The following is a 27,554-nucleotide window of genomic DNA, read 5'->3' as shown; positions in this document are numbered from 1 at the left end:
TAACTTGGCAGCTATGGTGTGGACTCTTAACACTGGTTAATTATAGTGTTCTACCTTTCCGGGTTTTTGGAAGGATTTTAACAAGATTAAATGTGAAAAGCGCTTTGACACTTTAATGAAATATTTAGTAGTGTGATAATAAACAAACTATTTTATCTTCAGAAATTATTCCTTTTGATACGAGGTTCCTGCTTGAGCTGTGGCCACCTGACATGTCCACGGGCTGTGATTCATTTACTGCTTAACCAGCTGAAGCTTCTGGAAGTAGGGTTGCTTCAAGCAGCCCATGATCTTGAGGCCGTCCTAAGCAGGGTAAGTTTGGCTCCCCTTGGTTTTTTTCTGAGATCATTCAGCATGTTTCTAATTTTATCTTTATTTAAGTTTTTAGATGACAATGCAGACGTACCAGGTGCAGATGTGGAAGAAGTGCTGAGTTCGCACACAAAGGAATTGCTCCAAAATAACCAGTTCAGAGAACATGGTGCACATGTAAGTAAAACAAAACAGTATTATAGACCACTGTTATAAGCAAATATTTATGGTGCTTTGAATAAGCAACCTGCTCTTGCTTCCATGTTTGAGACAAGCTTGCAATTCCTCTTTATTAAAGTGCCTACCCTTTTGAGGTTATATTAGAGCAAACACTCTTCTGGACTAGTTCTTGAAAAAATTGCGGTGGCAGATTTTACTCAAATTATGTTAAATATGAAATGAGATTAATAAAAGCATTGCTTTTTTTCTAACTTCCTATATCACATAGTAATGCAACATAATGGCCGGCTAACAACTGTAGGAGAACATATCTTGTTGCTTGTTTAAATAAAATTAGCTTTTAGTTGAAGCCAGGTGAATTTTGGATTTTCTTTTCCTCCTATTAACTCAGGTATGGTTTTTAAAATCATATTCCATACCCGTTATCTCTTGAATAACTTTCAGACCATAAGATCACAACATATTAAAGTAAAATATAGTTCATCTGAAATCTTATGCCCACTTACCTGGAACTTACAAAGGATTGCCTTGTTAATAGGGCAGGTGAACAGACACTTGGGCTTAAGGATATACAAATTTGATGTTGCAGAGGCTGAGTTGCTTAGCTAACAATCAGTCAAATGGTATCCTTGGATAAAATGACGAGGAAGGGCATAGTGAGCACAAGAGTTACTATTTTTGTAATATTTCTGTAGTCAAATTGAGAAGATGTTGACCTCCCAATCTGGACAGCCTAGGTCAGGCGTGAACTCTGCAAAAATGATATAACTGGGAGACAAAATGTAGACAACAGGAATAAAGGCACCTTGGGTCCACTGACAGACCAGCACATCAAAGAGAATTTAGTATATTTTAAATGTACTATGTGGCTAGTCTTGGTCTACTCAAGTAAGGTCTGAGTATGCATCAGTGCAATACATTTTTATCCATCCTAGTCTTGTACTACCATATTTTCCCGTGTATAAGACTAGGTTTTTCAACCCAAAAAATAGGTTTAAAATTGGGGCTCGTCTTACATATGGATAGTGCTGAGGGTTGTTTTCTTAATTTGGAGTCCCCCAAAATAGGGAGCGTCTTATATGCGGGAAAATGCAGTATATTCTGGGCTCAGCATTCCAAACAATGAAAAGAGTCTTATGCATAAAAATTGTTTGGATCAATGTACTTGAGTGTAGTGACTGAAATGTCAAAACTTTTTTGTAACCCAATAACAAAAATGTTTAGTACAGTAGTACCTCAGGTTACGAACACGATCCGTTCCGGATCGCAGTTCGTAACCCGAAAAGGTCGCAAACCGAGCGCCATTTCTGCGCATGCGCAAAGCGTGGTTTTTTGCCTGCCTTAAATGATTTGGGAACTCCGGGTTTGCGGAGTTCGTAACCCGAACTGTTCGCAACCCGAGGGGTTCGTAAACCGAGGTACGACTGTAATAGGATGTATTTTATGTGTTTTGAAACTTTGAAGTGTAATGAAATAAGGAAACTTGTACAGCCAAATATAATGTGCGACCCAGGTGATCACAGGTATGATCAATAACCATTCTGTTATGAAGGTTAGAACCATTGTTGTTGCAATTGCACTAAATGGCTGGGACCATGATGGTCCAATTCTACATTACATTTGCTGGTGTTTGTGGAAGACTGCCACCACCTACATGAATGTTTGGATTGAAGGTGATTAATATGTAGGTTACTGGGAGTTATGCAAGCCAACAGTGAAATATATAGCTGTTATTTCTTCACTTTTAGGTAAAAAACGTATGCGAGTATAGAAGTAGACTTATCTCCCTGTTTTGGAAATTACACATGGGTTCAAAGAGATGTCCAAACTGCAAGTGAGTATATCCATTTGATCAGAAGCCAAGTAACTTTATAATGGCTGCTTCCTTCCTCTCCCCAGCAATAACTGCTAGAATTCTGTATACTGCTTTTAACAATTGCAATGTTGTCTTTTTTTCCCTCTTTCTTCAAGAGCGGGAAGATCACTTGTCCGAAAAGAGCACAATAGCAAGCTCACTGTGACTTACCCTACCAAGGTAGTCAAGTCAGGCAAACAGATGGTAGTGGAGGAAGCAGCAAGTATGTATGCCATTGCATTGAAATGTATTTTCAAAGAAAGTATAACTTTAAAAGCATTCGATAAATTTTGAAATCCATTTATCGTGTTAAGTTCTGAGGATGACCTGATTGTGTAGCATATCTGTGATAGAAAGTTCATGCAAATACCTATTTGAAGCTGTTCCTTTGTGACTGGCTACCAAAGACCCAATGGGTGGGATACATAGCTAGAATATTTAGAAGTTTAGCTTACCATTTGTGTGTGCAGCTTTCCACTGGCATTGGCTGTAGCTGACTGCTGCTGGTATTGAACAAGCACAGTTATTATTAGTTTGTGTTTCAGTTGTATGGAATTCTACAAATAGCTTATGATGTAATTTTTATGGGGGTTTTTCAATCCATAAACTTTAACTCCTTAGCCATAGATGAAACCCAGCTGGGAAAACGTGGCTATATGACACCTGCTATTGCCAAAAAACATGTTGAAGCTTTGTGGAAGAATGAAGGTAAGTGATTTGTCCTGATTTATAGTTGGTGCCCAGTCCCAATCTTGGGGTGTGTGTTGCGTCTGTCCATATTTATGGATACAGCATGTAGAAGATTTCCTGTTGGGGGGTTTGATTTTTATTATGTTTTGAGAATTCCTTGCTCTTGGCATGGAGACATCTCAGATGGTTGAGAGGTGCTATGTTTGCCTCTTCCAAATACTGCGAAAGGGTGTATCCTGTAACATTAGTATCTGGTCTTTTCTGTCTAGTGGGTAGAAAGAACAGAAAATGTGTCTCACTTTTCAACACCCAAGTACAGACATTCCTTCACCGTGGCCAGATTTAATGTGCTCCCCTCTGCCCTGTTGCAAGGCAGGTATGAGGGTAAACCGTATGAGACACGTGTTTGCCCATGTGGCTCATCGGAAGTAGAAACAAATTTACACATATTGTTATACTGTAGTTTCTACGAGGATTTACGTTTGACCTTTATTACACCAGCTGTACAAAAGCTTAAGAACGAACCAGAACCCCAACGTCTGAAAGCCTTGGTAGAAGATAAGGACCCCGAAATTACGACCAATGTTGCTAAATTTTGTGTATCTGCTATTAGACGTAGGAAACAAGAGCTTCTCAATGGCAATTCGCAGGGGAATGCTAACCCTTCATTTCATTTATGTTTTTTAACTTTAAAGCGTTGTTGTTGTTTTATTTCCATTCAAATTGTCCCCAGTATCTTTCTATGTTATGCTCTGCTGACTCGTTGCATGAGTCGAATTGGTCTGTGACCGTTTAATAAATTTGATTTATTATGTCTCACTTTTCAAGTTGAGGAACTTCTGCTATATCTAAAGCTTCCGTTTATTTCAATCCCAATGGATGTTGTCTTGTGTGCCAGATTTGGGTGTTGCGCAGTCTGCTACCCATCATCTTATTTCACAGTTGCATCTGACCCTGTTGCCTTTTGGGTGGCACTAGAAGATTTATAATGTTAGTTTCAAAGGTTTTAGGAGGATATAAATTATGTCCATGATCACAGCATTGAATACACAGGAAACTATCAAATGGATTTGTTGGAAAACATACCTTGTAGGTGTGTGTTCTGCGAATAATTTGTATTAACACCTGTTTTTGTGTGTGACAGCTTTGACCTAAATGTAGCAAGGTGCTAATGCTTTTTTCCTGTTTTTAGGTTTTTTCCTTTGCAAGCTTCTCTCTGGCATGACAGCCATTGGTGATTCAAGTTTCAATCCTGATATGTTCTTCCTCGATAAACTTGTTGTTCCACCTTCTAGGTAATGAAGCACTTTTGGACTTTATTTCACAATGTGATCCTTAAAGTTTTTACTGATTTACAGTTGTGATTAAGAAAGAGGGTATTGTTTATCTCTGGTTATAGATATCGTCCCGTGAATCGCATTGCAGACCAGATGTTTGCAAATGGTCAGACAGTGAACTTGCAAGCTGTGATGAAGGATGCTCTTCTGACTCGGAAGCTTCTGGCTTTCATAGCTCAGGAACAGTGTCAGTCAGTGCAAATTGAAGAAGGAGACCTGAAGACGGTAAGGTCGGGAGGACCTGTTCAGCGTCAGTTGTATCAGTGGAAATCACATGTGGCTAAAACCCAATTAGGCTTTTTGACCTCAGTAGTTTTGTTTTTATGTTTCACAGATAAACACAGATAAACAGCCTGTGGAGCCCCTGGACCGTTCTGTCTTGGTGACAATCCCAGGGCAGACTACTGCAGATAAGCTTTACAACATTTGGATTCGTCTTCAGAGCCATGTAAATATTGTGTTCGACAGTGACATGGATAAGTTAAATACTGAAAAGTACCCTGGTGTACGTCAGGTGAGAGCTGCAGAAATATTCAGTGTTTGGTTTAGTATTCTGAAGTTGCTGGACGGGGATGATACACTGTGAACTACAGTCGTACCTTGGTTTTCGAACGGCTTAGTTCTCGAACGTTTTGGCTCCCGAATGCTGCAAACCTAGAAATGACTGTTCCTGTTTGTGAACTATTTTTGGAAACCGAACTTCCAGCAGGGCTTCTGCCGCTTCCGATCGGCTGCAGAAGCTTCCTGAAGCCAATCAGAAGCCGCGCTTTGGTTTCCGAACGTTTTGAAAGTCGAACGGACTTCTGGAACGGATTCCGTTCGACTCCCAAGGTACGACTGTATTCCTGACACTTATTTATTTTGCATGTTTTTAAAATGCTTTTTAGCAAAACAGCTCCCAGCACAGGTCGCAATAAAATATAAACAACAAAATACCAAGACACTGTAGCAAAACAAAACAGCCCTAATAAAGCCAGCAATCAAGCATCACTTAAGCTAAGTTAAGAGACAGAACTTTGAAAGTCTGGGAGAATGAAATAAAACAGTCATTTGGAGCCAAAAAGATAGCAGAGAAGGCCTAATTAGGAGGGCCTAAGTGGTGAGGGATTGTCATAAGTGAGGTACCAGCACCAAAAATAGGTCTGTCCAGTCACTACCCATCTCCTCTCAAATATATTGGGGAGTACACCCAGATGAGAGTTCTCCACCAGTGACTTCAGGTTGATGTGGAATCAGACTTCCTTCAGGTATCCAGGTCCCAAGCCATGTTAAGGCTTTGAAGGTAAGCAGCAATGTTTCCAAATGTGCTCTAAAACGAACAAGAAGCCAGTGCAGTTCTTATAAGTGCTGGCATGATGGGGTTCTGACTTTCAGTCCCGCTTAGTTTAGAATACAGCCGCTAGGCCTCAAACTGTAATTTGCAAGCAGCTTTTGAAAATAATGCATTGTGATATCCAGTTATGGATTTTTTCCAGAGCATGGATTACCACAGTTACGTTATCTCTGCCAGGAGGCTACAGCGCCATACCAGTCTTAGCTGATGAAAGTCACACAATGATATACAGGCCACCTGAATTTCTAGTGACAAAGTTGGGTTTAGGAGCATCCCCAGATCATAGGCCTGGTCTTTAAGGGCATGGGAGTAGCCAGTCCGATGCCTTTGGAGGTTGTTGGGCTCCAACTCCCACTATCCCATACTACTGGCTATGCTGGCTGGAGTCCCAAGATTTGAGAGGCCAGAGGTCCCCCTATGCCTGCTTGAGCAGACAAACCACATATCCACCGAATGTCCATTTTGTAAGGACTGGGTTTTAGATTATTGGCCCTCATCCAACAGTTCAGAACTTGCGCCATCTCACCTGACTTGAATGTAAACGAGAAGTTGAGTTAGGTATCATTCATATATTGAGGGCACCTCACCAGATGACCTTCCCCAGCAGTTTCATGTAGATTTCCTGGAACTTTGATGCGGAAAACCTAAATAGGTGAAAATAGTGAAAATGTCTCTCTGTCTCTCCCCCCCTCCCTCTCACCACCACCTGAAATGTTTCTGATAAAGTTTCTGGAGAAAAAGGATGGCCTGTTCCGCAAGCATATGATGGGAAAGCGAGTGGATTATGCAGCTCGGTCAGTCATTTGCCCTGACATGTACATTCGGACCAATGAAATTGGCATTCCTATGGTAAGGGAAGCCTACTTAGTCCAGAAGGTGGTTTATCAGTGTGGAAATTTTTGGGGTTGGCATTTTTATACCTTTCTATAATTTTGGTAGATGTTGTCTTTTAATAGTAGTAGTAGTAGTAATAATAACAAAAATAACAATAATAACAATAACAACAACAACAACAACAACAATAATAATAGTTCTTGTACCTCACCCATCAGATTGGGTTGCCTCAGCCACTTAGGGTAGCTTGCAACAGAATATACAGTGGTACCTTGGTTTATGAGCTTAATCCGTTCCGGAAGTCCATTCTTAAACCAGTTCACAAACCAAAATACCTACTTACAGGTTTGCAGCATTCTTAATCCAAGTTGTTCATAAACTAAGCTGTTCTTAAACCAAATTACCACTGTAATAGAACACAACGAAACATTTAGCATTAAAAGCTTCCTGACACAGGGCTGCCTTCAGATGTCTATGAAAAGTCATATAATTGTTTTGCTCTTTGACATCTAGTGGGACGGTTTTTTACAGGGGGCATGTAGCTACCAAGAAGGCCTTCTGCCTGGTTCCCTGTAACTTCACTTCTTGCAGTGAGGGAACCGCCAGAAGGCCCTCAAGATCTGGACCTTCTAAAGCTGATAATTTGTGTCTTCTAATATATTTCCTCCGAAACATCTTGCAGTGATGATTGGTCAGGTAGGCTTCATTGGGAACACATAATTTTTAATGACTGTGTGTATCACCACCAATATACACAGCACTTTGCAAAGTAACATCAGCCAAAAAAAGCACCCACATGGAGCCAACATATAAATGTACAAAGAAGGACGGACCAAAAGAGGAAGAAGGAATGATAAAAGGGAGGGCCAGCATAAGTGAATAATATTTATCTGGCTAGCACATTGAGTACTTAGCCTTCTGGAATCGGGCAACAAGAATAAGGAGAATGGAAATGAATCTCTGCTCTTGTGATACCACGGACAATAACTTGATCCTTGCCTTTGCCTATTCTTCCTTATAGGTGTTTGCTACCAAGCTGACTTATCCTCAGCCTGTAACTCCCTGGAATGTCCAAGAATTGAGGCAGGCGGTCATAAATGGTCCCAATGAGCACCCAGGTGCTTCCATGGTTATCAACGAAGATGGGTCTCGCACGATACTGAGCACAGCCAGTCAGACCCAGAGGGAAGCCATAGCCAAGCAGCTCCTGACTCCTTCCACAGGGGCACCGAAACCAGGGATAAAAATTGTAAGTAGAGTCGCTTCACACGTAAGGGCACTGCTTAGTTCAGGGCAGCCAACACGGTGCTCTCCACGTGGTGGGGAGTCCAGTGGTCAGGGATGATGGGAGTTGTAGTCTCATCATCCCTGACCGTTGTAGTTGGAGGGCATCATATTGGATCATGACCCTGACCTGGAAGTTAGGATGATGAGGTTAAAGACTTAAAACAAAAAACCCACAACCCTCCCTGGCTAGATGACTCAACTTGCATCATTGAAGATTACAGGACTTCTAGCAGTCCACCGCCAAGTTAGTGGCTGGCTCCATCAGGTCCAAAACTTAGAGCAAGGGGTGCAGGATAATCTGGTCCCCTCTCAACACCTTCCCCAGTCGAGGGAATACATTTCCCTCCTTAGGCAAATGGAACATTGCTTTCTGAAGCCCCAGTATCTGATAGTCTGAACAGAATGGAGTGAAGGTACTGGACCACTAGGTGAAAGGCAGATTCTGAGTTCTCCTCCTCTGTGAGTTCTCCTTCCACTCTGGCTTGCTGTGTCCTCTTAAACATGTTTTTTGGGGGGCGGCGGTTTGTTGGTTTGTGTTCATTTTAATAGTGTATTTTGAGTTCTCATCTTGTTGTGAACTACCCTGTGATCTTCAGATGAAGGGTGGTATACAGATTAAACAAACGAAGCAAGTAACGGACCATGAATAAAAAGAAAAATTCCTAGGAGATTGTTGTAACAAGACTCCTTCCTCCCCTTCCCCTGTCTCCACTGGCTCCAATCTCACATAACTGCTCTGGCCTGCAGTGGATTCCATGAGAGTCCTGTAGCCCCATTAGTGCTAGTCAATGGATTCCACCATCAAGGAGGAGGGGAGAGACTCAGGTTGCATGTTCTTAGCCTTTAGGAGGGAAGAAAGGCTTTGTGTCTCCTACTGTGTATTGAGAAAGGATCTTAACTCCCTTGGAAAGATTGTTTTTTTTTATGTGGCTGAACTTGAACCTCTTGCAGGTGTGCCGCCATATTAAAAATGGAGATGTCCTTTTGCTGAATCGGCAGCCTACCCTTCACAGACCCTCCATCCAAGCTCATCGAGCTAGGATCCTGTCCGAAGAGAAGGTCCTGAGGCTTCACTATGCCAACTGCAAAGCCTACAACGCTGATTTTGATGGCGACGAAATGAATGCCCACTTCCCTCAGAACGAACTGGGCAGAGCTGAAGCCTACGTCCTGGCGTGTACTGACGAACAGTATCTTGTCCCCAAGGTGAATCGGGGAGCAAATTGTGTTGGACGTCGCTTGATTTTTCCGCTGCTTCCTTTGCATTTTCCTTTTCTGTTTTTCAGCCGTGTGGTGGTAGGAAAGATAGATACTGCATGACTCTTTATCTGCCAGTGGAGGAAACAGGATCGTGAACTTACAAAAAAAAATGGTGGGCATGCATTGCCAGGCTTTGGAATTGCCATTGGATGCTCTAGGAGGGTCCAGCTCCAATCGATTTGCATGCCGATCAATGGAGCACAAGGCCTCTGCATGCAGTTCAGTGCTGGCTTTGCACTGGGAGGGAGCCAGGGTGGTATAATTTTATAACTGAGCTGTGGTACAACTCAAGGTGGGGTGGTTTTTTTTGCCAGGGGGGAGGGGAGGGGTTGAGCTTTTAAAAAGTGAAAATCTAAGACAGCCACTGGCAAAGTGACCAACTTTGGGGTGGGGGTCTGATAATAATGTCCACTGTGGTCTTTTAAAGCATGGTTTAGCAATTGTAAAAATCCAGAGGGGTTATGTAATGTCTTGAAGGGAGGGGATAGCAAAGTTGATTCCAGTGGCATTGTGCAGGGTGGCGGTGGGAAGAAGAGCAGTTAGCCCAGGCTTCCTCAATCTTGGCCCTCCAGATGTTTTTGGCCTACAACTCCCATGATCCCTAGCTAGCAGGACCAGTGGTCAGGGATGATGGGAATTGTAGTCTCGAAACATCTGGAGGGCCGAGGTTGAGGAAGCCCGAGTTAACCCTTTTGCTGCATGACATTTTGAGCAGCAAAATTCCCTCTCCAAGATGCGTTGCAGTCTGGAAAGGCCTTTCACTTTTTTCCACTTAGGGGAGCAAGTGGGTGGTGGTGTTTATTGCAGAAGCAGCCTATGGGGAAAGGGTTTTTTCCTCACCCTGCCTGCCATTAACTTTTCAGCCTCCCCTAACGCTTATTTCCTTAAAGGGCCCATGCACCTGCATGCTTCTAAGCCCCAGGATGGTTATGTTGCCTCGCAGTTGTAAGCCCCTCTGAGCCACACTCTCCCAGCCTGTAGTGTGGTGATAATAACAGTGGACTGTTGGTTTTGTCCAAGGTCTTTTCCACATTAATTTGTAACTTAATCCTTTAAGTGCAGTGTTTAAAGGAGCTATAGAATTTCCCACTGGACCTGCTAACATACCGCTTGACGCTTCCTTTTCTGTCTGGTGTATTTCTCAGGATGGGCAGCCGCTGGCAGGTTTGATCCAAGACCACATGATCTCTGGTACCAGTATGACCACACGGGGCTGCTTTTTCACTAGAGAACAGTATGTGGAACTTGTGTATCAAGGGCTGGTAGACAAAAAAGGAATGGTGAAGCTTCTCCCTCCGGCCATTATAAAGCCACTACACTTGTGGACAGGGAAGCAGGTAGGTTAACCAGTGTGTCTTAAATAAAATAGTCTGTTCAAAGTTGAGCAGTATGATTTAAGGCTTGCCCTCTCACTGAAATAATGGGCACATATATTTTGGGTTGGTTTTTTTTTGGTGTGTGTACACACACACACACACACACACACACACACATAAACTGGAGTTACTAGATTGTGGGTTTTTTGTTTGTTTGTTTGTATAATGCAGTTTCCCCTTGATACTGCGAAGGAGCCATCTGTTAGCTATACACCTGATAGACTTGGATAGAAACAAGAGGAAAGAGTCTACCTGGTTAAGAATATGCCTCATCTCTCCTGCTGCTCTCGGCTGTGTTGCTGCCTGCTAAAACAGGATTGGAGACTCCCCAGTTTTCCTTTTAACATGCTGGACTTTTCCATCATGTTTTCCCCAACCTGCTCCCATTATGTATTAAGTCCAGCTTCCTTCCATATTTTTCAGTCTTTTATTCTCTCTCCCACCCATCACGCTTTCCCCCATTTTCCTCCAGCTCCCCTTGCCTTTCCTCCCTAGAATGTGATTCTGTGAGCATGGGCTTATTTCGTTTTTATGCAGCTCCTCCTTTTAGTGCATTGTTGTTGTTGTTGTTGTTGTTTACTAGTTTGGTCGTGTCCGACTCTTCGTGGCCCCATGGACCATAGCACGCCAGGCATTCCTGGCATAATAAGTGCTTACTAAATATATTTTTAACTATTTTCTTTTATAAACCACGCTTCATCTGAAGATCTCAGGGTGGTTCACGGTGGTTCACAAGATAAAAATACAGGGCAAAAGCACAAAATGAAAAAGTTAAAACACAACAATACCCCGCCGCCCCCCAAAAAAACACACAATAAGATGGGTGAAGATGGCTAAAACGCAGAGATCCTTTCGATAGGTTGCCTGCATCCAAGACCTTGTTGTGTTTGTGCAGTTCAGCGTTGTATGTATGTGCTTCCTGCTCTTCTATCCACAAAGGTGAATACAGCATTTGCCAACAGGTAGGGGTAGGTAAATGCCTTGAAAAGGGACCAATTGCCCATCAGAACTAATTCCTTTTCCATATGTCATCCAACCTTGTATTCCATCACAGGTTGTTTCTACATTGTTAATAAACGTAATTCCAGAGGATCATATTCCACTGAACTTGCTTGGGAAAGCTAAGATTGATGGAAAAGCCTGGATGACAGGCTCTGCCAGTAGAATGCATGGATCGGGTCTTGCCTTTATGTGCGAATCGCAGGTATGGTTAATGGTCGACAAGGGTCCCAGAGTTTTGGCTGGCCTTGCTGGCCAGACAGGACAGTCCTTATTGCATATCCTGATCAATACAGGCAACTCGCCATTTATGCAGGAGTTATATTCCGAAGCACTTCACATTTAAGTGAAATTGCGTATATTTGAAACATCATTGAAATAGCCTGCAAATCCCACCTGTGCTGCCCCTTTTTGGGTCACTTCTGGGTTTGTCATGATGCACATGTGCGCTGTCGCACACATAATGAGCATGAGCAGATGGGGGTTGCCTGTACCTCTGAGGCTCCAGGCCCTGTCTGTCCACCCTGGCATTATTATTACTATAATTAAATTTCTATACCGTTCTTCATCTGAGGATGACAGAGCAGTTTACAGTATAAATGCAGGTCAAGGATCTGTTCTATTTTGGTAAAACCAAAATGGGCATCTAAAAGGGCACTAAAAGAGGAAGTTTCCGTGTGGGTGTAGTCAAGTCTTGACTTGGAAGTCTTTTCTATCTGCCAGGTTGTCATTAGAAATGGAGAGCTGCTCTGTGGGGTGTTGGATAAGGCGCATTATGGCAGCTCTGCCTATGGGTTGGTCCACTGCTGCCACGAGGTCTATGGTGGTGAGACCGGCGGAAAGGTCCTCACAGCTCTGGCTCGGCTCTTCACTGCCTACCTCCAGTTCTACAGAGGTTTTACAATGGGTAAGTAATCCAGTTCTCTTTATTGTTTCTCTTAAAAAGAAGAAGCACACAGATGTGCTTCAACACTCAAAATATTAATGAAAACATCTCCTAGAATGACACTTCTGCTCTGATCCTTTGTTTGAAAGTACTCTCTGCATTTGGATGGTTCTCTCTGGGTTCAGTGTGTATCTTTTTCTTTCTGAACTTTATCGACAAATAACGGTTCCCGCTGATTGATTCCTATGAGGAATTTTCCAGTGTGTTCCCAACCATGGAATTTTGACTCCCCCCCCCCTAAAGAAACCCTCTGAAATCTTACTAAAGTACTACAGTTCCCCAACCAACCTACAAAAGGCAGGTAAAGAAGTAAAAAAATCTGTCTGTTCAATTGTCTGAATCTGTCATGTGTATAGTGAGGTTTGGGTACTAATTCCTCATGTTCGGATAGGTGAATGTTTGCCTAGCAAGCATTCTGGAAGCGAGACCTGTGTTTATATAGAATAGACAATGGAGGGCTTTTTAAATCTGTGGTTTAAGGCAAAGGTGGGGACCTCAGACCCTCCAGGCGTCTTTATCCAGACCTTGGGACAATTACTCCCCAGGCTTCATCCTTACACTCCCAGCTTTGCACTCAGCTTGAGTGCTTTAGCCTTGGAGCATGTCCTTGGACATTCCTCTTGTTTCATTGGATGGAGAGCAGTGTATATTGAAACCTCTGGTTTTAGCATGACTGGAACGTAGCATACTGTACATTCATTGCTTCTCCTGCTTTTGCCCCTTGCCCCGCCCACCAGTGGCATGTCCCTCCCCCTTTGCCCCACCCACATATTGCCCCTGAAGAAATGCAGCTTTCAGGCTGTGTCATCCCTGGTTTAGAGGGTTACACTATATAAAAAAAAGCTTCCAATAATGACTGCGTTCATTAAATTTGCAGTGTAGTAGTATTTACAGTTCTCCTGCTGTTTAAATCTTTTGGAAGATTCTGCTCTTTGAACATATTTTGCCAAATTCATAAAAAGGTAGTTGCTTAAATAAAGTAATGGGTAAGCCAAGCAGAGCAGAAAGTCAGTCTGGGTTTAGCAGCGAAGAGCTTCCTTTCAGGGGGGGAAACCCCCTGAAGAAACTGTTGCTGAATCTCAAGTGGGAGAGGGTAAGCACTCAGTTCTATCATCTCATTTTAGGAGTTGAAGATATCTTGGTCAAACCCCGGGCAGACCACAAGAGGCGCAAGATCATTAAAGAAAGCACCCGGTGTGGTACAAAGGTAAGCTGATACTTTTTTGGGGGGGGCGGTGTCCTCACTTCTCCAAGCGCCTTGCATTGTTATACAGTACCTGCCTTGGCACTTAACACCGCCTTGTTCTTTTCAGGCTGTTCAAGCTGCGTTTAACTTGCCTCAAACCTCATTGGATGAGGAGGTCCGAGGGAAGTGGCAAGACGCCCATCTTCACAAAGACCAGAGAGATTTCAACATGGTCGATCTGAAATTCAAAGAGGAAGTCAACCATTACAGCAATGAGATTAACAAGGTTTGCATCAAGAAATTTGAGATCATCCTAACATAACGTTGGTTCATGTATTGGACTTATTCCTGTGCAGTCCACAGAAATATTGATATAGATGCTTAAATGCATCTATACATTTGTTTGAGGAGCTCAGGGGCACGTAATCCAGTATAAAAGTTCTATTTTATGATTGGAGCAATTAAGTGGAGTGAGTTAGGCCCAAGCCTGCCCAGTGGGCCTTATAGATAGCAAGGGGAGTGGGGGACTGAACCTTTCCTGACCCTAGTCCAGATTCCTGCCCACTTCACCACACTAGCTCTTGACAGTGCTTTTTCACTAAAGAAATTGTAGTTTCATTAACAATATATAGAAAAGAGAGTTGGTTCTTTATTTTCCCCATTGGTTTCTTATTTCCCCCCTATTTCTTGGTAGTGCCATCCTGGCTTAAACAGTGGCTTTGTTTCTTCTTTTATTCCCCCCAAAATGTAGGTGTGCATGCCTCTTGGACTTCACCGGAGTTTCCCAGAGAATAACTTGCAGCTGATGGTGCAGTCAGGAGCCAAGGGTTCTACTGTGAATACTATGCAGGTACTATTTTCAGACAGTGCAATTTGGCTGTAATCTGCAAAGCGAGATCAATGTACCCTCCACATCGTCCAGACTTCTGAACCAGGAGCGCTGTGCATAGCCAAGGGATAGCAGTGATTCATTTTGTGACCAGTCATTACTACAAATCGTTCTGCTCTGCACATTCTTTTTTTTAGGATGCCAGTGAAGATTAGCTAGCCACCACTCCTGTCTAGAAGTTTTCGATTCCTCTTGTTGGTATTTAAATGCATAAATACCAGAGAGAAATGACAGGGATCATTTTGGATTATTCTAGTAGGATGAAAACTGCAGGTTACGTGACAGAACTGGAACATACGGAAAATAATAATAATGTTTTAACTCCACATATTTTTAAAGAGCTATAAAACTAGTTAATCTGATCCCCCCCCTTTTGCACTTGCGTTCGTATCTCATTGTGTCTCTCTTGACTTCTTAAAGATTTCTTGCTTGCTGGGCCAGATTGAGTTGGAAGGTCGAAGGCCTCCCTTGATGCCATCTGGCAAATCGTTGCCATGTTTCCAACCTTATGACTTCCCCCCCAGATCAGGGGGGTTTGTGGCTGGCAGATTCCTCACTGGCATTAAACCGCCCGTAAGTTCTTCCTCCTTGACTCTTTTTCTCTGGGCTACATTTCTCTCATGTGATTTACATGTACCGGTACCTTCGAGCTGATAGAATCTAATATCATTTTGTCTCTGTTCTGTTGGATATTGCTTTCTGGAAGGCCAGTTGTTAAGCAGAGCCTTATGTAGCGTGCTGCTGCCTGTGGTTACGTGGGGCAAGAGTCCTTTTCTCACAGAGGTTATATTTGTGCTTTAGGAGTACTTCTTCCATTGTATGGCTGGTAGGGAGGGTCTAGTGGACACAGCTGTCAAAACCAGTCGTTCTGGATACCTTCAAAGGTAAGAGCTGCTTTATTACACTTACCGATGTTACTGCCTCAGTGTGCAGTGAAATTTTTCAGAGGGGAACAGTTATGGCCAGAGGCACCAGCTTGCAAGAGCAATTGGGTCAGGGAGCAACGTTGCACACATGAGCATCACACCTCCTTCCCTAAGTCGGGCAGAAGTTTCCCGGGCTTTGGCAAGAAGGCGCTAGGCTTCTGACAGGATGCTGGAAACCCTGCTGCCTCTTTCCCAAAGCTCACTTGGCTTTGGGAAGGTCCAGGAGGACTCTTGGACCCTGTCTAGAGCATCGTGCCTTCCTCCCTAAGCCGGGCAGAAGCTTCTTGGGCTTTGGGAAGGAGGTGCCGGACTTTAATACTCTAATTTACCATACCAGGAACATTTAGGGGACTCACCTAGTCCCCCTAGTCCATGGACCGCACACCAATGTACTGCCTATTTCTAATCCCCAAGGAGCAAACTATTTAGCAATCTTTAAATTAAAAGCCCTGTTTAGGGAAACTTTTAATGTTTGATGGATTTCTGTGTTTTAATATTTTGTTGGAAGCCGCCCAGAGTGGCTGGGGGAGCCCAGCCAGATGGGCGGGGTATAAATAATAATTAATAATAATAATAATAATAATAATCTTAAATATAGCCTCTTTCATGTCAAATTGATCATTTCTAAGCAGGCATTGTGGTCTGCTGCATCCAGCTGCACGACCTACTGCTGCTGCATTTCTAAAGTTTCTTGCTTGATCTTTGAACTGATTTCCATTCTCCTCCTGTTGCGATGCTAATCTTTGTGCAGGTGTATCATAAAGCATTTGGAAGGGCTGATAGTTCATTATGACCTGACTGTGCGTGACAGCGATGGCAGCCTAGTCCAGTTTCTCTATGGAGAAGATGGCCTAGACATCCCCAAGACGCAGTTCTTGCATTCCAAGCAGTTCCCTTTCATCACGGATAACCACAAGGTAGGGTTTTCTGCCTCCATTTATTTCTGTAGACTTTGGATTGTATCTTCTTTTTTAAAGGACTTACTCTGAAAATGGCATGTTGCAGGGTTTTCGGGAGAAATGAAATATGTGCAATAGCTGCATAGCGCTGTCTGTCAGAAAAGGCCCTTTCATGGTGAGTGACCGGTGTTCCATCCCCATAAGCTCTTTCTGTATATTTCTTACAGGTGATAGAGAAATCAAAGCATTTGGATGAAGTGTTGCCGAAAATGGACCCCCAGCAAGCAAACAACCAGTTCAGATCCATCAAGAGATGGCAAATCAAGCACCAGCCGTCTTTGAGACGGGAAGGAGGCTTTTTGCTCTTTTCTCAGGAAAAGTTGGCTGATGTAAAAGCACAGATCCTTCCAGGAGAACTTGTTAATGGCCGAGATCCTGCAACTCTGCAGGTAATTTTCAGTACAGATGGGGCTTGTCAGTCTAGGAATGTAGCCCATCTAGGAGAAGGAAAATTGATCCTAAACCTCCAGTGCCTTGCGGGATATCGTCGGAAGAAGAAAAGGCTAAGGAGTAAACTCTACACAAATCCAGAGTGGAGTCACTAAGGTGGTTGGATGGCATCTTGTACAGTTGTACGCATCATTCTGGCAACTCCTGCAGCCAAGCTGGTGCCTAATGCATTGCTCTGCTTTCCCTTGGACCACATCTGCAAGGCTGAGAGGGAGGTCTTGTCATCTGGTCAGCCCAAGACCTCCATACACACTGCCCATGCTTGCACCCCAGGGAGGTCACTTCAGTGCTGCTAATGTGGCGGTTTGACTTCACCCCCAGAGGTGCACTTACTCCGTCTCTTGAGACAGATGCCAATAATATTTATATACTGTCCAATTGTCTGGGTAGTTTGCAGTTGATGGTAATGATTTGTGAATGCAAAGGTAGGGGGGAAACTTATGCTGCCTTTAATTCTGCTGCCCATTTCAGTTGTTAAAGATGTGGTATGAATTGAGTGAGAAGAAGCGGAGGAAGTATCAAAAGAAGGCAGTGAAGTGTCCGGATCCTAGCCTTGCTGTCTGGCGGCCAGACATCCATTTTGCATCCGTATCAGAAACATTTGAAAGAGAAGTTGAGAATTTCCTCAGAGAGTGGGACGCTCAGAACAACACGAGCTACAGCAAATCTGAACTTTCTTCTCAGAGGTAGCAATTTTTATTTTAAGGCATATGCAAGCAGCACTGCTGCTTCTGTCTTAGGGTCCGGAATGCCTCGTCTATGTATTTAAGTACAGTATCTATTAAGCGACATCTTAGGTCTCTACTTTTGTGGAGAAACAATTGATCGCATCACAAAGTTGCTGGAGATTCTGAACAGGTTGTCAACATGTGACTGTCCTATGGCATGCTACAATAGTTTCCTGGTGTGGAGCTGAAATGTCTTTATAATCCTGAAAAAGAGAGCCTACATCAGGCATCCCCAAACTTCGGCCCTCCAGATGTTTTGGACTACAATCCCCATCATCCCTGACTACTGGTCCTGTTAGCTAGGGATCATGGGACTTGTAGGCCAAAACATCAGGAGGGCTGCAGTTTGGGGATGCCTGGCCTACATCTTCAAGATTAACATTGTTCTAATTCACAAATAATAAACCTAATACGTTTTTTGTTGCTTACTTGCCATCCAACACAAACCAGTGGTCTAGGACAGGAGTAAGGAGTGTGTGTGTGGCCCTCTGGATGTTTCTCGACTCCAATTCCCATCAATCCCAACCAGCATGGTTGACAATTGGGGATGATGGGAGTTGTAGTCCAGCCACATCTGGAGAATGACAGATTTCCTGTCTCTGGTTTAGGGTTCTGTCTTTGCTGTCTTTACTTGTACGACTGGCTTTTTATCTTCCAATAATTACTTCTGTAATAGTAACAGAGGAGGCTTTAGGAATCATTAATGCTACACTTGTAAGGCTACAGCTGCAGAGAGAGTTAGGATGCTGGCACTGAATCTTATGTGGAGCTGGAAAATACGTGTGTATTTTAGAGAGAGGCAAAGAGGGATGGAGGAATGTGCCGCATGATATTCTGTAGGTCTGCTCAGAAGTAAGTCCTCCCAGATTCAGTTGCACTTACTCCTTGATAATTGTGCATAGGAGTTGTAGTCCAAGGAAGGAGGTGGGATAGATGAAGGCAGGAATTGCTATTTGAATGATGCACCAAGGCCTTTTAAAGCCTTTACACCGGCATAGGGTGTGGGTGGGTGTCATTTTGACTCTGCTTTAGGCATCAAAATCAGAGCACCCAGGTTATGAAATAGAGGACAGTGAAGACTATGCTTTTCCAGGGAGTTTTGTTAGAATGGCCGCTTCCTTGAAAGGTTAGTCTGGTGCAATTAGTCATTTTGACATTTCTATTTTATTGTAAGTAACTTTTGAGCACATTTTATACAGAAAGGCAGGATACCAAATTCATAAACCAGCTCCTTACTCGGTGTCCTCAGGTTAAAAGACTTGCTGCATTTGAAGTGGCAACAATCGCTCTGTGACCCAGGAGAAGCTGTTGGTCTCCTTGCTGCTCAGAGTATTGGAGAGCCCTCCACGCAGATGACTCTGAACACCTTTCACTTTGCTGGAAGAGGCGAAATGAATGTCACACTCGGTATCCCGAGGTAAGATAATGTTGTGTTGCCTCGTTTTGTACTAACACTTAAGACTCTGCTCCAGAATGAGCTTCTCCTAACCATTTCTCTCTCTAAGCTGTACTGCACTGAATACAGATAGAAAAAGGCAGAGGCTTGCCTTATGGTGGAAAATCAAATAGGTTTATTTTTTTGTTCTTGCCATTTTGCTTCCACCACCCCATAACTTTTGTTTTCATTGGGAAATGAACATAATTGCTTTCGTTTTTTCCCCACTGCTCTGCCATCTTGAGTAGTTCCTGCCTTCTGGGGAAATTCCAGCCCTTCCCTCCAGTCCCCAGAGGGCAGGACCTAACACAATGTTGAATGCCTGCCCCACTTAATAAAGAGAGTAGACTTTCAGCAGGTAAGAACTCTCTTTTTTTAAAAAAAAATGTTTCTTTAATATCCGTGTGTCTGAATGTTCAGTAATTCTTTCCTATAGGTTGCGGGAGATCCTGATGGTGGCTACTGCTAATATTAAAACCCCAATGATGAGTGTTCCTGTACTTAATACCAATAAAGCTCACAAGAGGGTGAAGAGGCTGAAGAAGAAGCTTACCAGAGTATGCTTAGGCGAGGCAAGTTATTCTTTATATGGATTGATTGGTCGTGGAGACACTAACCGTCATGAGCAGAGACTTGGGTGGGTGGGGTGAACAGTGTGTATCTTTGCATCTAAGACTTAGACCTCCCCCTCCCTTCCTGAAGCCTTTCCTTTATGACACTTTAAAGCAGGCACCCCCAAACTTCGGCCCTCCAGATGTTTTGGACTACAATTCCCATCTTCCCTGACCACTGGTCCTGTTAGCTAGGGATCATGGGAGTTGTAGGCCAAAACATCTGGAGGGCCACAGTTTGGGGATACCTGCTTTAAAGTAACAAAGGGATCAGATTTGGAGCTGGTTGCAGACCTGAGCATGAGCACTTGCAGCAAGAGACGTGGTGTTTTTTTCTTCCTCCACCCCATTTTGAGAACTCAGAATGTGTTTTGGATTTAAAAACAACACCATCATGGCATATAACCCTCTCCAGTGGACTGTAGGGGAGGTTTTTGGAGAGCGGGAAAATGAAAATAGTTACTTTTTCCTTCCTCCTGAAGCCTCCTTGTAAAGGGTGGGGGGGGGAGGTTTCATGGTGTGCAACTCTCTAACTGCAGCTGTAAGGCACCTTCTAAATTCTCAAGATAATTGCTTTCTGTGCTGTGTGGAAGTTCAGAATCCCAATGGTGCTTCAGATTTGAAAGTCTGCTTTTTTCATGTGTGTGTTTTCCTAATGGAACATTCACATTCTTGAAAACGGAGCAGGCTAAAATTACAGTGGTACTTCTCGTTGCGAACGGGATCCATTCCAGAGGCCGGTTCGCAACATGAAAAGGCCGCATCCTGAAGCGCCACGTCTGCGCATGCGTGTGATGTAATTCAACGCTTCTGCGCATGCGCGCAGGTTAAGGACGCGCCGAACCCAGAAGTAACCCGTTCCAGGACTTCTGGGGTCGGCATGTCCATAACCTGAGAAGACGTAACCCGCAGCGGACGTAACATGAGGTGTGACTGTATTTAGAAAAAAACTTCAGTTCGAAAGAAGGCTAATAGAGAAACAATTGTACTGTTAGTGAGATGGCTTACAAAGGTACAGATAGCTTCCTAATATGGCGTTAGAATTTAGACATTCTTCTTACTGTTTCAGGTTTTGCAAAAATTTGACATTGAAGAGTCTTTGTGTTTGGAGGGGATGGTAAGCAAGCACCGTATCTACACCATCAAATTTAGTTTCTTACCATATGAATGCTACCAGGAAGAGAAATGTGTGAAGCCCAGGGACATATTGCATTTTATGGAGTCGAGGTTAGTCCTTTTCTGCTCTTTCCTTCTCGAGACTTTTATCTTTGGACTGCAAAGATCTTAAACCTCAAAGGTATACTTTGCTAATTGTTTAAACATCATTAGGTGTCAATGAGAAGGAGATTGTTTTCCTTCATTCCAATTTTAGACCAGGCATTGGCTATACACTCTCACTTGAACTGGATTTTCATATTTCCCCAGACACTGGCTACCCCTAGTTCAGGAATTTTTCACTAGCCCTATAACCAGATTCTACCTTATTTGAGGCTACCCTCCTACTTATGAAATGAAAACTATAGGTTTCAGAATTACAATAGCTTTATTAATTTTAATTATAAAAACAAGTTGGCAGGGAAATTCCCTTTGATTTTGTCCTCTGACTTGTCTGGATCCAGTAAGGAAGCATGTCAAGCATTGGTTGCGGTGTTGCACAGTCTGGAATCCAATTTGAGGCTTTAATTGTGAATTTTTTACTCCTTACTCCAGATTCTTTAAAATCTTGCTTGAAACAATTAAGAGAAAGAGTTCAAAGTTGGCATCTTACAACTCTGTGAGCACTCGAAGAGCAATGCAGAGGGACTTAGAAGGTGTTGGAGAATATGGTGTATCCCAAGAAAACCAGGTAAAAGTCTAGTCCCCTTGAGTCTACTAGTACTGTGAATCCTTGGTAGGCTTGGTAAAAAAACCAACTCATTTTTATTTGCATAGTTTTGCTCCTGCTCCTGCAATTCATTATTTCACGTATTGCAGTGGTAAACTGCTATCTTAAGTACACAGGAGTTATTTGAAGTGTCCAAGAATCATTTGTGTGGATATGTTATACAGCAGGGATGCCCAACCAGTCAACCACGATCGACAGGTGATAGCGGTCGATTGCTGTTGATCGCGGGCTTACTTTCCTCCACGTGGGAAAAAGAGCATCTGGCCCCGCCCCCTTGCTATGTCCTTCATTCGCACACGATTGCAAAAACGGAAGATGGAGTTTTCGCTGCCATGTTCCCCCCAAAAAACCACGATCGACAGGTTGACAGCTCAACAACTTTGGTCCCCCCCTCCAAAATGGGTAGATCACTGCTAGTTGTTTTTTCTGGGAGTAGATTGCAGTTTCTTTGGAGTTGGACACCCCTGTTACACAGTATAATAATAGTTCCTTCTTACCTTGAATCAAAGTATTTTTTCTTACCTTGAATCAAAGTATTTTTCTTACCTTGAATCAAAGTATTTTTTCTTGAGCTTTTTCCCCTTGGAAATGTTTCATGCTGCTTTTAGCACTCATACAGGCACATAAGTTGTGCCCAAGGTAAAAACCGATTTAACAAAATGCTGGTCTCGGCATTGCAATTGATGAGAATGACCAGTTGAATTGTTGTTGGTAATTTAAGATTGTTTTCCAGACCTTCAAAGGATCTTAGCTTTACTACTAGAAAGCCTCTCAATTGCTTCCTGTATGATTCTGTTAAGTCATTAGACTGTTGAAATAATCTACCTTCTAGACTTTAAGAGCGCTATCAAGTGTGAAATTAAGGAACCCTTGGTTCTCTGTGGATGCAGAGTGTTCTTATGCCTAGTATTTCTTTCAAGCCTCTCAGCGATATGACCAAAATAACCCATGTAAAAGTGTGAATCTCGAAGCCGTTCCCCCTTGCAGCTTTTCTCTTTGTTTAGGGTGACGATGAAGCTGTAGCTGAGGAAGAAGGAGGAGGAGGAAGAGGAGGAGGTGCTCCTGATGCTGAAACAGGTGAAGGGGATGATGATGCTACAGATGCAAAAAGAAGAGCAAAGCAGGAGGAGGAGGTAATGACATACTGTTAGGTCCCAGTAGGCTCTGCTTGTTTCAGTAAGAGCCAACTAAGAAAGGCCTTCTGCTCAGGTCAGTTTCTGAAGCAGAAGGAAAGGGAGGTGGGATAAAGGGAAGGGTCGAAATACTTACGGGGCAATATTTTGTCCAAGTAATAAATCATCTTCATTAAAGATTTGGCTTGCAGTGTTCTGTAACGAGTATATGTTGTCTAGAGAAGTATATAACTAAATGCAGCTTTATACTGGTTACCAAATGACAGCCTGTGTAAGTCATGTTTTTAAACAAACATATTTAACCTGCCTGCATTTACTTTGGAGGGAAAGCACCCATAGGGCCCTGATACAGAACCTGCTATTGCTCCAGGGGTCTCACAATTTTTTTCCTTCTGAAAATCACCCCCCGAAGGTGCTGTTTGTTGGTTTTTAGCCGCAAACTAGTGCAGGGTGCCGGTTTGGATCAGGACATTAGGATCAATGGAAGATTCTGTCTATGACCCACTTGAAAGTGAAATTTGAAATTATCCTTGTACACTGGTTCTAGTACTTGCAGATGCAAAACTTGCTTAAACATTTTCCCCTGCTTTTTTTTTTAAAGTTATGGTTCACCTCTGACTGAAGTGTATCTTTCTCGCAGGTTGATTATGAGAGCGATGAGGACAACGAGGTGGATGATGATGATATTCCCGATGAGGAAGAGACCCAAGGATTGGATGAGAGGAGCCCAGAGGAAACGGAATCTCAGGATAAGCATTATGCTCCTTCCTCTAGTCAACAAACTCCAAAGAAGAGGAAGAACTTGGATGAATTAGCACAGCACAGAATTAATGCTGTGCAGGAGAGCAGCGATTCCATAGAGAGTTATGCCTACGACATAAAAAATGAACTGTGGTGTAAGGTAAGGTGGTAGAAGTGTGTGTGTCCAAAAACTGATGTGTTCAAGCTGCGGAACACAAACCATAATGTTGCAATTGACCTATTTATTTAGTTTTTTAGCATTTTAGCCCACTTTATTGCAGAGGCTTTAAAGTGGCTTGCAAATAAGAAAAGGTAAACATTATTTACCAAAAACAAATATAGGCATAAAAGCAGCAGATAAAACTCTAAAAGAAAATGACTAGCTAGTAGAAATCTTATAGAAAAATACTCACACACTGTGATAAAATAATAGGGGGGAAGTGACCATATGCTTTGTGCAATACAGTGTTCCCACACCAATTTGTGGGGACCTGCTTTTGTCACGATTCCAAAAGAGGGTGAATCTCCAGACCTATTTGCTCTGAGATGTTTCAGGAGTGGAAGCCTAAAGGACAGCGGCTCCCAAAGCTCGGCTCACCGACTGCTCTAGCTAGCTCATTGGGAGATTTGTTTTTAAATCACTGTATTGACCTGGAAGCTGTACAGCAGCTCCCTCGGCCAATAACGCGAGATGAGCGCCACAACCCCAGAGTCGGTCACGACTGGACCTAATGGTCAGGGGTCCCTTTACCTTTATTAAGAAGTGGGTGTTCTCAGTGGATTGAAAAGGCTGCCTTTTAACACAGGATTATATTGTGCCCCCATCTAGGTCTCACTGAAACTTCCTTTAACGAAGCAGTACTTTGACCTTGCCTCACTTGTGACATCTCTGGCAAACAACACTGTTGTCCAGGAGACAAAAGGGATCACACGGTGTCTCTTAAACGAAACCAGCAATAAGAAAGGAGAGATGGTGCTCACTTTACAGACTGAAGGGATAAACCTCCCTGAGCTTTTCCGATATGCTGACGTATGTAACGAAGAGCTGTTCTGTGTTTCCTGTAGGGTGTTAAAGAAGGAACGCAATGGGGGGGGGGCTTGTCGTGAGAATGGCTTGATTTTTTTTTAAGCTCACCTTGCAGCATTTTCCTGGTGGCTTGAGAAGCTTACGCAGATCTCGGTCACACCAAAGTGAAGCTGATAATTGTGCCGCTGATTTCAGTGAGAAGTCCCAACTTTTGCATTTGAGCAGAGCATTGCGATGCTGCCATTGTCAAAATAAAAGTGCTTTTGACCTATTGCCTCAGTAGCTGTGAGCAGATTTGAGGAAACATTTCTTTTTGTGTTTGGGCAAAGTGCCCTGGAAATTGACGTTGCATTTCTAGTGCCTGATATTTGCAAAAGCTACTGTAAGAAGCCACAGAAATTCAGTGGAGAGGGGAACAGCATTGTCCATAAGGAGTTCAACCAGTATGTGTTAACATATATTTCCTGATTCTTGCTGTGAAGAACTTAAGCGTTTTAAGAAAAAATAGAGCAAACTGCTTGTAAAGGTTTATGGAATGGAAAAGGCAAATGATAATTGCAGCAAGTAGGTGTGGTCATGATCAGTCATGCAGTCTGCATCATGCACACCTCTGCCCTAAGTAATTGAGTCATGCAGTCTGTGTTTGTGTGGTTTTTAAGGGGCATGTTTAGAAGGAATTCCCCTCCCCCACCCCCGGTCTGTTCAGCTGCTGCATTTTTATTTGCTTGCCAACAAGCGACATACACATTTCTTGATTAACTCTGTTCAAAAAGTAGCTCACCTGCCAACTGTTTCCCCCCGCCTCTCTTTTAGATTTTTGATGTGAACCGGCTTTATTGCAATGATATTCATGCGATGGCCAATACCTATGGCATTGAGGCTGCCTTGAAAGTCCTTGAGAAAGAGATTAAAGATGTGTTTGCTGCATATGGTAAGGCGGTTTTAGATTATCCATTGATCCTAACTGAAGATTCAAAACATGGCCTATCCAGTCAAGCTTTGGGGAGGAAAAAACTCCATTCTGCTTGTATTGGCTGTGTTTCCCATTCTCTCATAAACAGCGTGCTCTTACAGGGCAAAGAGATGGTGAGGCTTTAGTAAAGATTTATCAGCATGACTTAAAGGAAGATATTGGAGGGCAGGCTCCATTGAAGTCCCCCTTTCATCTCCCTCTTAACTTTTTAAAGAGGCAATGCTCTAACATTCCTCCTTTTTTTTGACAGGGATTGTGGTTGATCCTCGGCATCTCTCTCTGGTGTCGGACTATATGTGCTTCGAAGGTGTTTACAAGCCACTCAATCGGTTTGGGATACAGTCCAATTCATCCCCCTTGCAGCAAATGACATTTGAGACGAGCTACAAGTTTCTGAAGGAAGCCACAATGCAGGGTAAATAATCAGAGCTATTTCAGTGGCGCATCCAAACCAGATTGCCTGATGGGCCCAGATAATCTGCTCCACCCAAGCATACCCGAAGCTACATGGCCACTACCCCCTCTGCCACCTTTGCCCCAAATAGAATAGTTGCTATCTGCCTAATTAGAAGTGATGGGGGAAATGTGGCCTTCCAGGTGTTGGTCTACAATTTCTGTCATTCATGACCCTTGGCCATGTTGCCTAGGGCAGATGGAAAGTGGAGTCCAGCAGCACTGGGGGGGTCAGAGGTTCCCGATCTCTGCTATAGGCAGTTCTGTTGCCCTCTAGAGAAAAAGTTTGTATGCAGGCATAGATGATGTGCAAAATGAGTCCGTCAAATTATGATCACCCTTATGAACATTTTGCATGGAGCTACAGTATTTACTTTTTACCCCAAGTTTAACTACTCAATGGTCATATCGGGTGCCTGCCCCCATCAACACTGACATTGGCAAAAAGTGACTAATTGATCTTGAAATAATAAGGATTTACCTGTCTTTCTCATGGATTTCGGGTTGGGGGTCAGGGAGCAAATTTGTTTTGGTTCTTGGTTCATTTCCACATTTTATTTCAAAAGCAATTGTCCCTCGGGTGATCACAATTTCTACTGAGCACTAGCTGTCTAAATTTGCATTGCTGGTGTTAATCACATTTGTAATTTAGCATGAATGAGGTGTCAAAGCCGGACTTCTTATTTAAAGACAATTCCATTCAGGCGGTGTGCTTGTTTCTTTAGGTTCTCTAAGAGCTGGTTTGCACAACATGGTAACCCAAACAACAGCTTAGCAAAGCTACGTGAGCATGCAGGCCCCTAGGAAATAAAGCTTTGTCATCAGAATTAGGACTCATAGTTAAGATCTCTCCTAACTATCCATGAGCTGGCACAGTAGCAAAAAAAGACTGGGAAGGGGCAGATTTGCTGCAAGAGCCCACACATTCACGCAGTCCCGTTAAGCCATAATTTGGCTTACCATGTCATGTGAACATGTCATTTACTATCAAAGGCTCATTGGTCCCTGCAATATCTGCAGTGTGAAATGGCTTTTGTAGTCTCCAGATCTAGTCAAATGATGTCAGAGGATCTCAGAAGAATTCCTTTTGGAGACCAGAATGGTTGTAGCCTCTTGTGTCATCTTTGAGATACAGAAATAATAATAAAATAAAGTAATAGCATCTTCTAATACTGTTTAAGCTTCCACTTAATTGATTTGATAAAAGATGGATCAGTTAAAAGATTACCCTCAGTTCACATCCAACAGCAAGTGGCTATGCTACTCCCTTTGCACACACACAAAGCAAGCCAAGCAAGTTATCTTTCTTATGTCAGACTTCCAAGTCCCAAAATATAAATGATCTGGTTTTGATTTCTTTTTTTTCTAGGCTCCCATGATGAACTGCAGTCTCCTTCTGCTTGCCTCGTGGTAGGAAAAGTTGTCAAAGGAGGAACGGGCTTGTTTGAGCTGAAACAGCCTCTAAAATAGTGTCCCTGCTATTGCTTAAAGGCTATTAAAGGTGTTTTTATTTCTAGAAAGAAACATGCTGCTATTTTTCTTTGTTCAATTTTGGTTTTTTTCAGCTGTCATAGAATGTAAATACTACTGTTGACCTTATTGAGTTAATAACTACTTGTGCCTTCGGATCTTCAGGAATTAAATTTAATAATAATAAAGGTCTTGTGCTATTCCCTCAGTTTGTGGTTTTTATTTACCTGTGGGTTCATCAATCAGAAGCAGCTTTGTCATGCTGGCCACATGACCTGG

General features: G+C 43.0%; 1 protein-coding gene across 1 annotated transcript in view; it reads left to right on the top strand.

Moving 5' to 3' along the window:
* POLR1A (RNA polymerase I subunit A) overlaps nucleotides 1-27,483 on the top strand; it is a 29,027-nt gene extending 1,544 nt beyond the window's left edge. Inside the window, exons 3-34 of the mRNA XM_060282299.2 lie at nucleotides 163-312; nucleotides 382-489; nucleotides 2,241-2,326; nucleotides 2,464-2,570; nucleotides 2,969-3,055; nucleotides 4,230-4,332; nucleotides 4,437-4,599; nucleotides 4,709-4,888; nucleotides 6,434-6,556; nucleotides 7,563-7,790; nucleotides 8,780-9,034; nucleotides 10,234-10,425; nucleotides 11,519-11,668; nucleotides 12,187-12,370; nucleotides 13,534-13,616; nucleotides 13,723-13,881; nucleotides 14,347-14,445; nucleotides 14,905-15,057; nucleotides 15,286-15,368; nucleotides 16,162-16,327; nucleotides 16,537-16,758; nucleotides 17,291-17,505; nucleotides 18,797-18,964; nucleotides 19,419-19,554; nucleotides 20,663-20,820; nucleotides 21,304-21,439; nucleotides 22,483-22,611; nucleotides 23,252-23,512; nucleotides 24,182-24,382; nucleotides 25,193-25,310; nucleotides 25,603-25,767; nucleotides 27,175-27,483. Coding sequence (XP_060138282.2) covers nucleotides 163-312; nucleotides 382-489; nucleotides 2,241-2,326; nucleotides 2,464-2,570; nucleotides 2,969-3,055; nucleotides 4,230-4,332; nucleotides 4,437-4,599; nucleotides 4,709-4,888; nucleotides 6,434-6,556; nucleotides 7,563-7,790; nucleotides 8,780-9,034; nucleotides 10,234-10,425; nucleotides 11,519-11,668; nucleotides 12,187-12,370; nucleotides 13,534-13,616; nucleotides 13,723-13,881; nucleotides 14,347-14,445; nucleotides 14,905-15,057; nucleotides 15,286-15,368; nucleotides 16,162-16,327; nucleotides 16,537-16,758; nucleotides 17,291-17,505; nucleotides 18,797-18,964; nucleotides 19,419-19,554; nucleotides 20,663-20,820; nucleotides 21,304-21,439; nucleotides 22,483-22,611; nucleotides 23,252-23,512; nucleotides 24,182-24,382; nucleotides 25,193-25,310; nucleotides 25,603-25,767; nucleotides 27,175-27,275 — 4,869 coding nt within the window. The 3' untranslated portion in view covers nucleotides 27,276-27,483. The remainder of the gene's footprint in view (nucleotides 1-162; nucleotides 313-381; nucleotides 490-2,240; nucleotides 2,327-2,463; nucleotides 2,571-2,968; nucleotides 3,056-4,229; nucleotides 4,333-4,436; nucleotides 4,600-4,708; nucleotides 4,889-6,433; nucleotides 6,557-7,562; nucleotides 7,791-8,779; nucleotides 9,035-10,233; nucleotides 10,426-11,518; nucleotides 11,669-12,186; nucleotides 12,371-13,533; nucleotides 13,617-13,722; nucleotides 13,882-14,346; nucleotides 14,446-14,904; nucleotides 15,058-15,285; nucleotides 15,369-16,161; nucleotides 16,328-16,536; nucleotides 16,759-17,290; nucleotides 17,506-18,796; nucleotides 18,965-19,418; nucleotides 19,555-20,662; nucleotides 20,821-21,303; nucleotides 21,440-22,482; nucleotides 22,612-23,251; nucleotides 23,513-24,181; nucleotides 24,383-25,192; nucleotides 25,311-25,602; nucleotides 25,768-27,174) is intronic.
* Nucleotides 27,484-27,554: the final 71 nt, after the last annotated feature.

Source organism: Zootoca vivipara, chromosome 12, assembly GCF_965207765.1.
Source record: "Zootoca vivipara chromosome 12, rZooViv2.hap1.1, whole genome shotgun sequence".
NCBI lineage: Eukaryota > Metazoa > Chordata > Lepidosauria > Squamata > Lacertidae > Zootoca > Zootoca vivipara.
The sequence above is the reverse complement of the archived record's forward strand: the minus strand, read 5'-3'. Positions and strand labels throughout refer to the sequence as shown.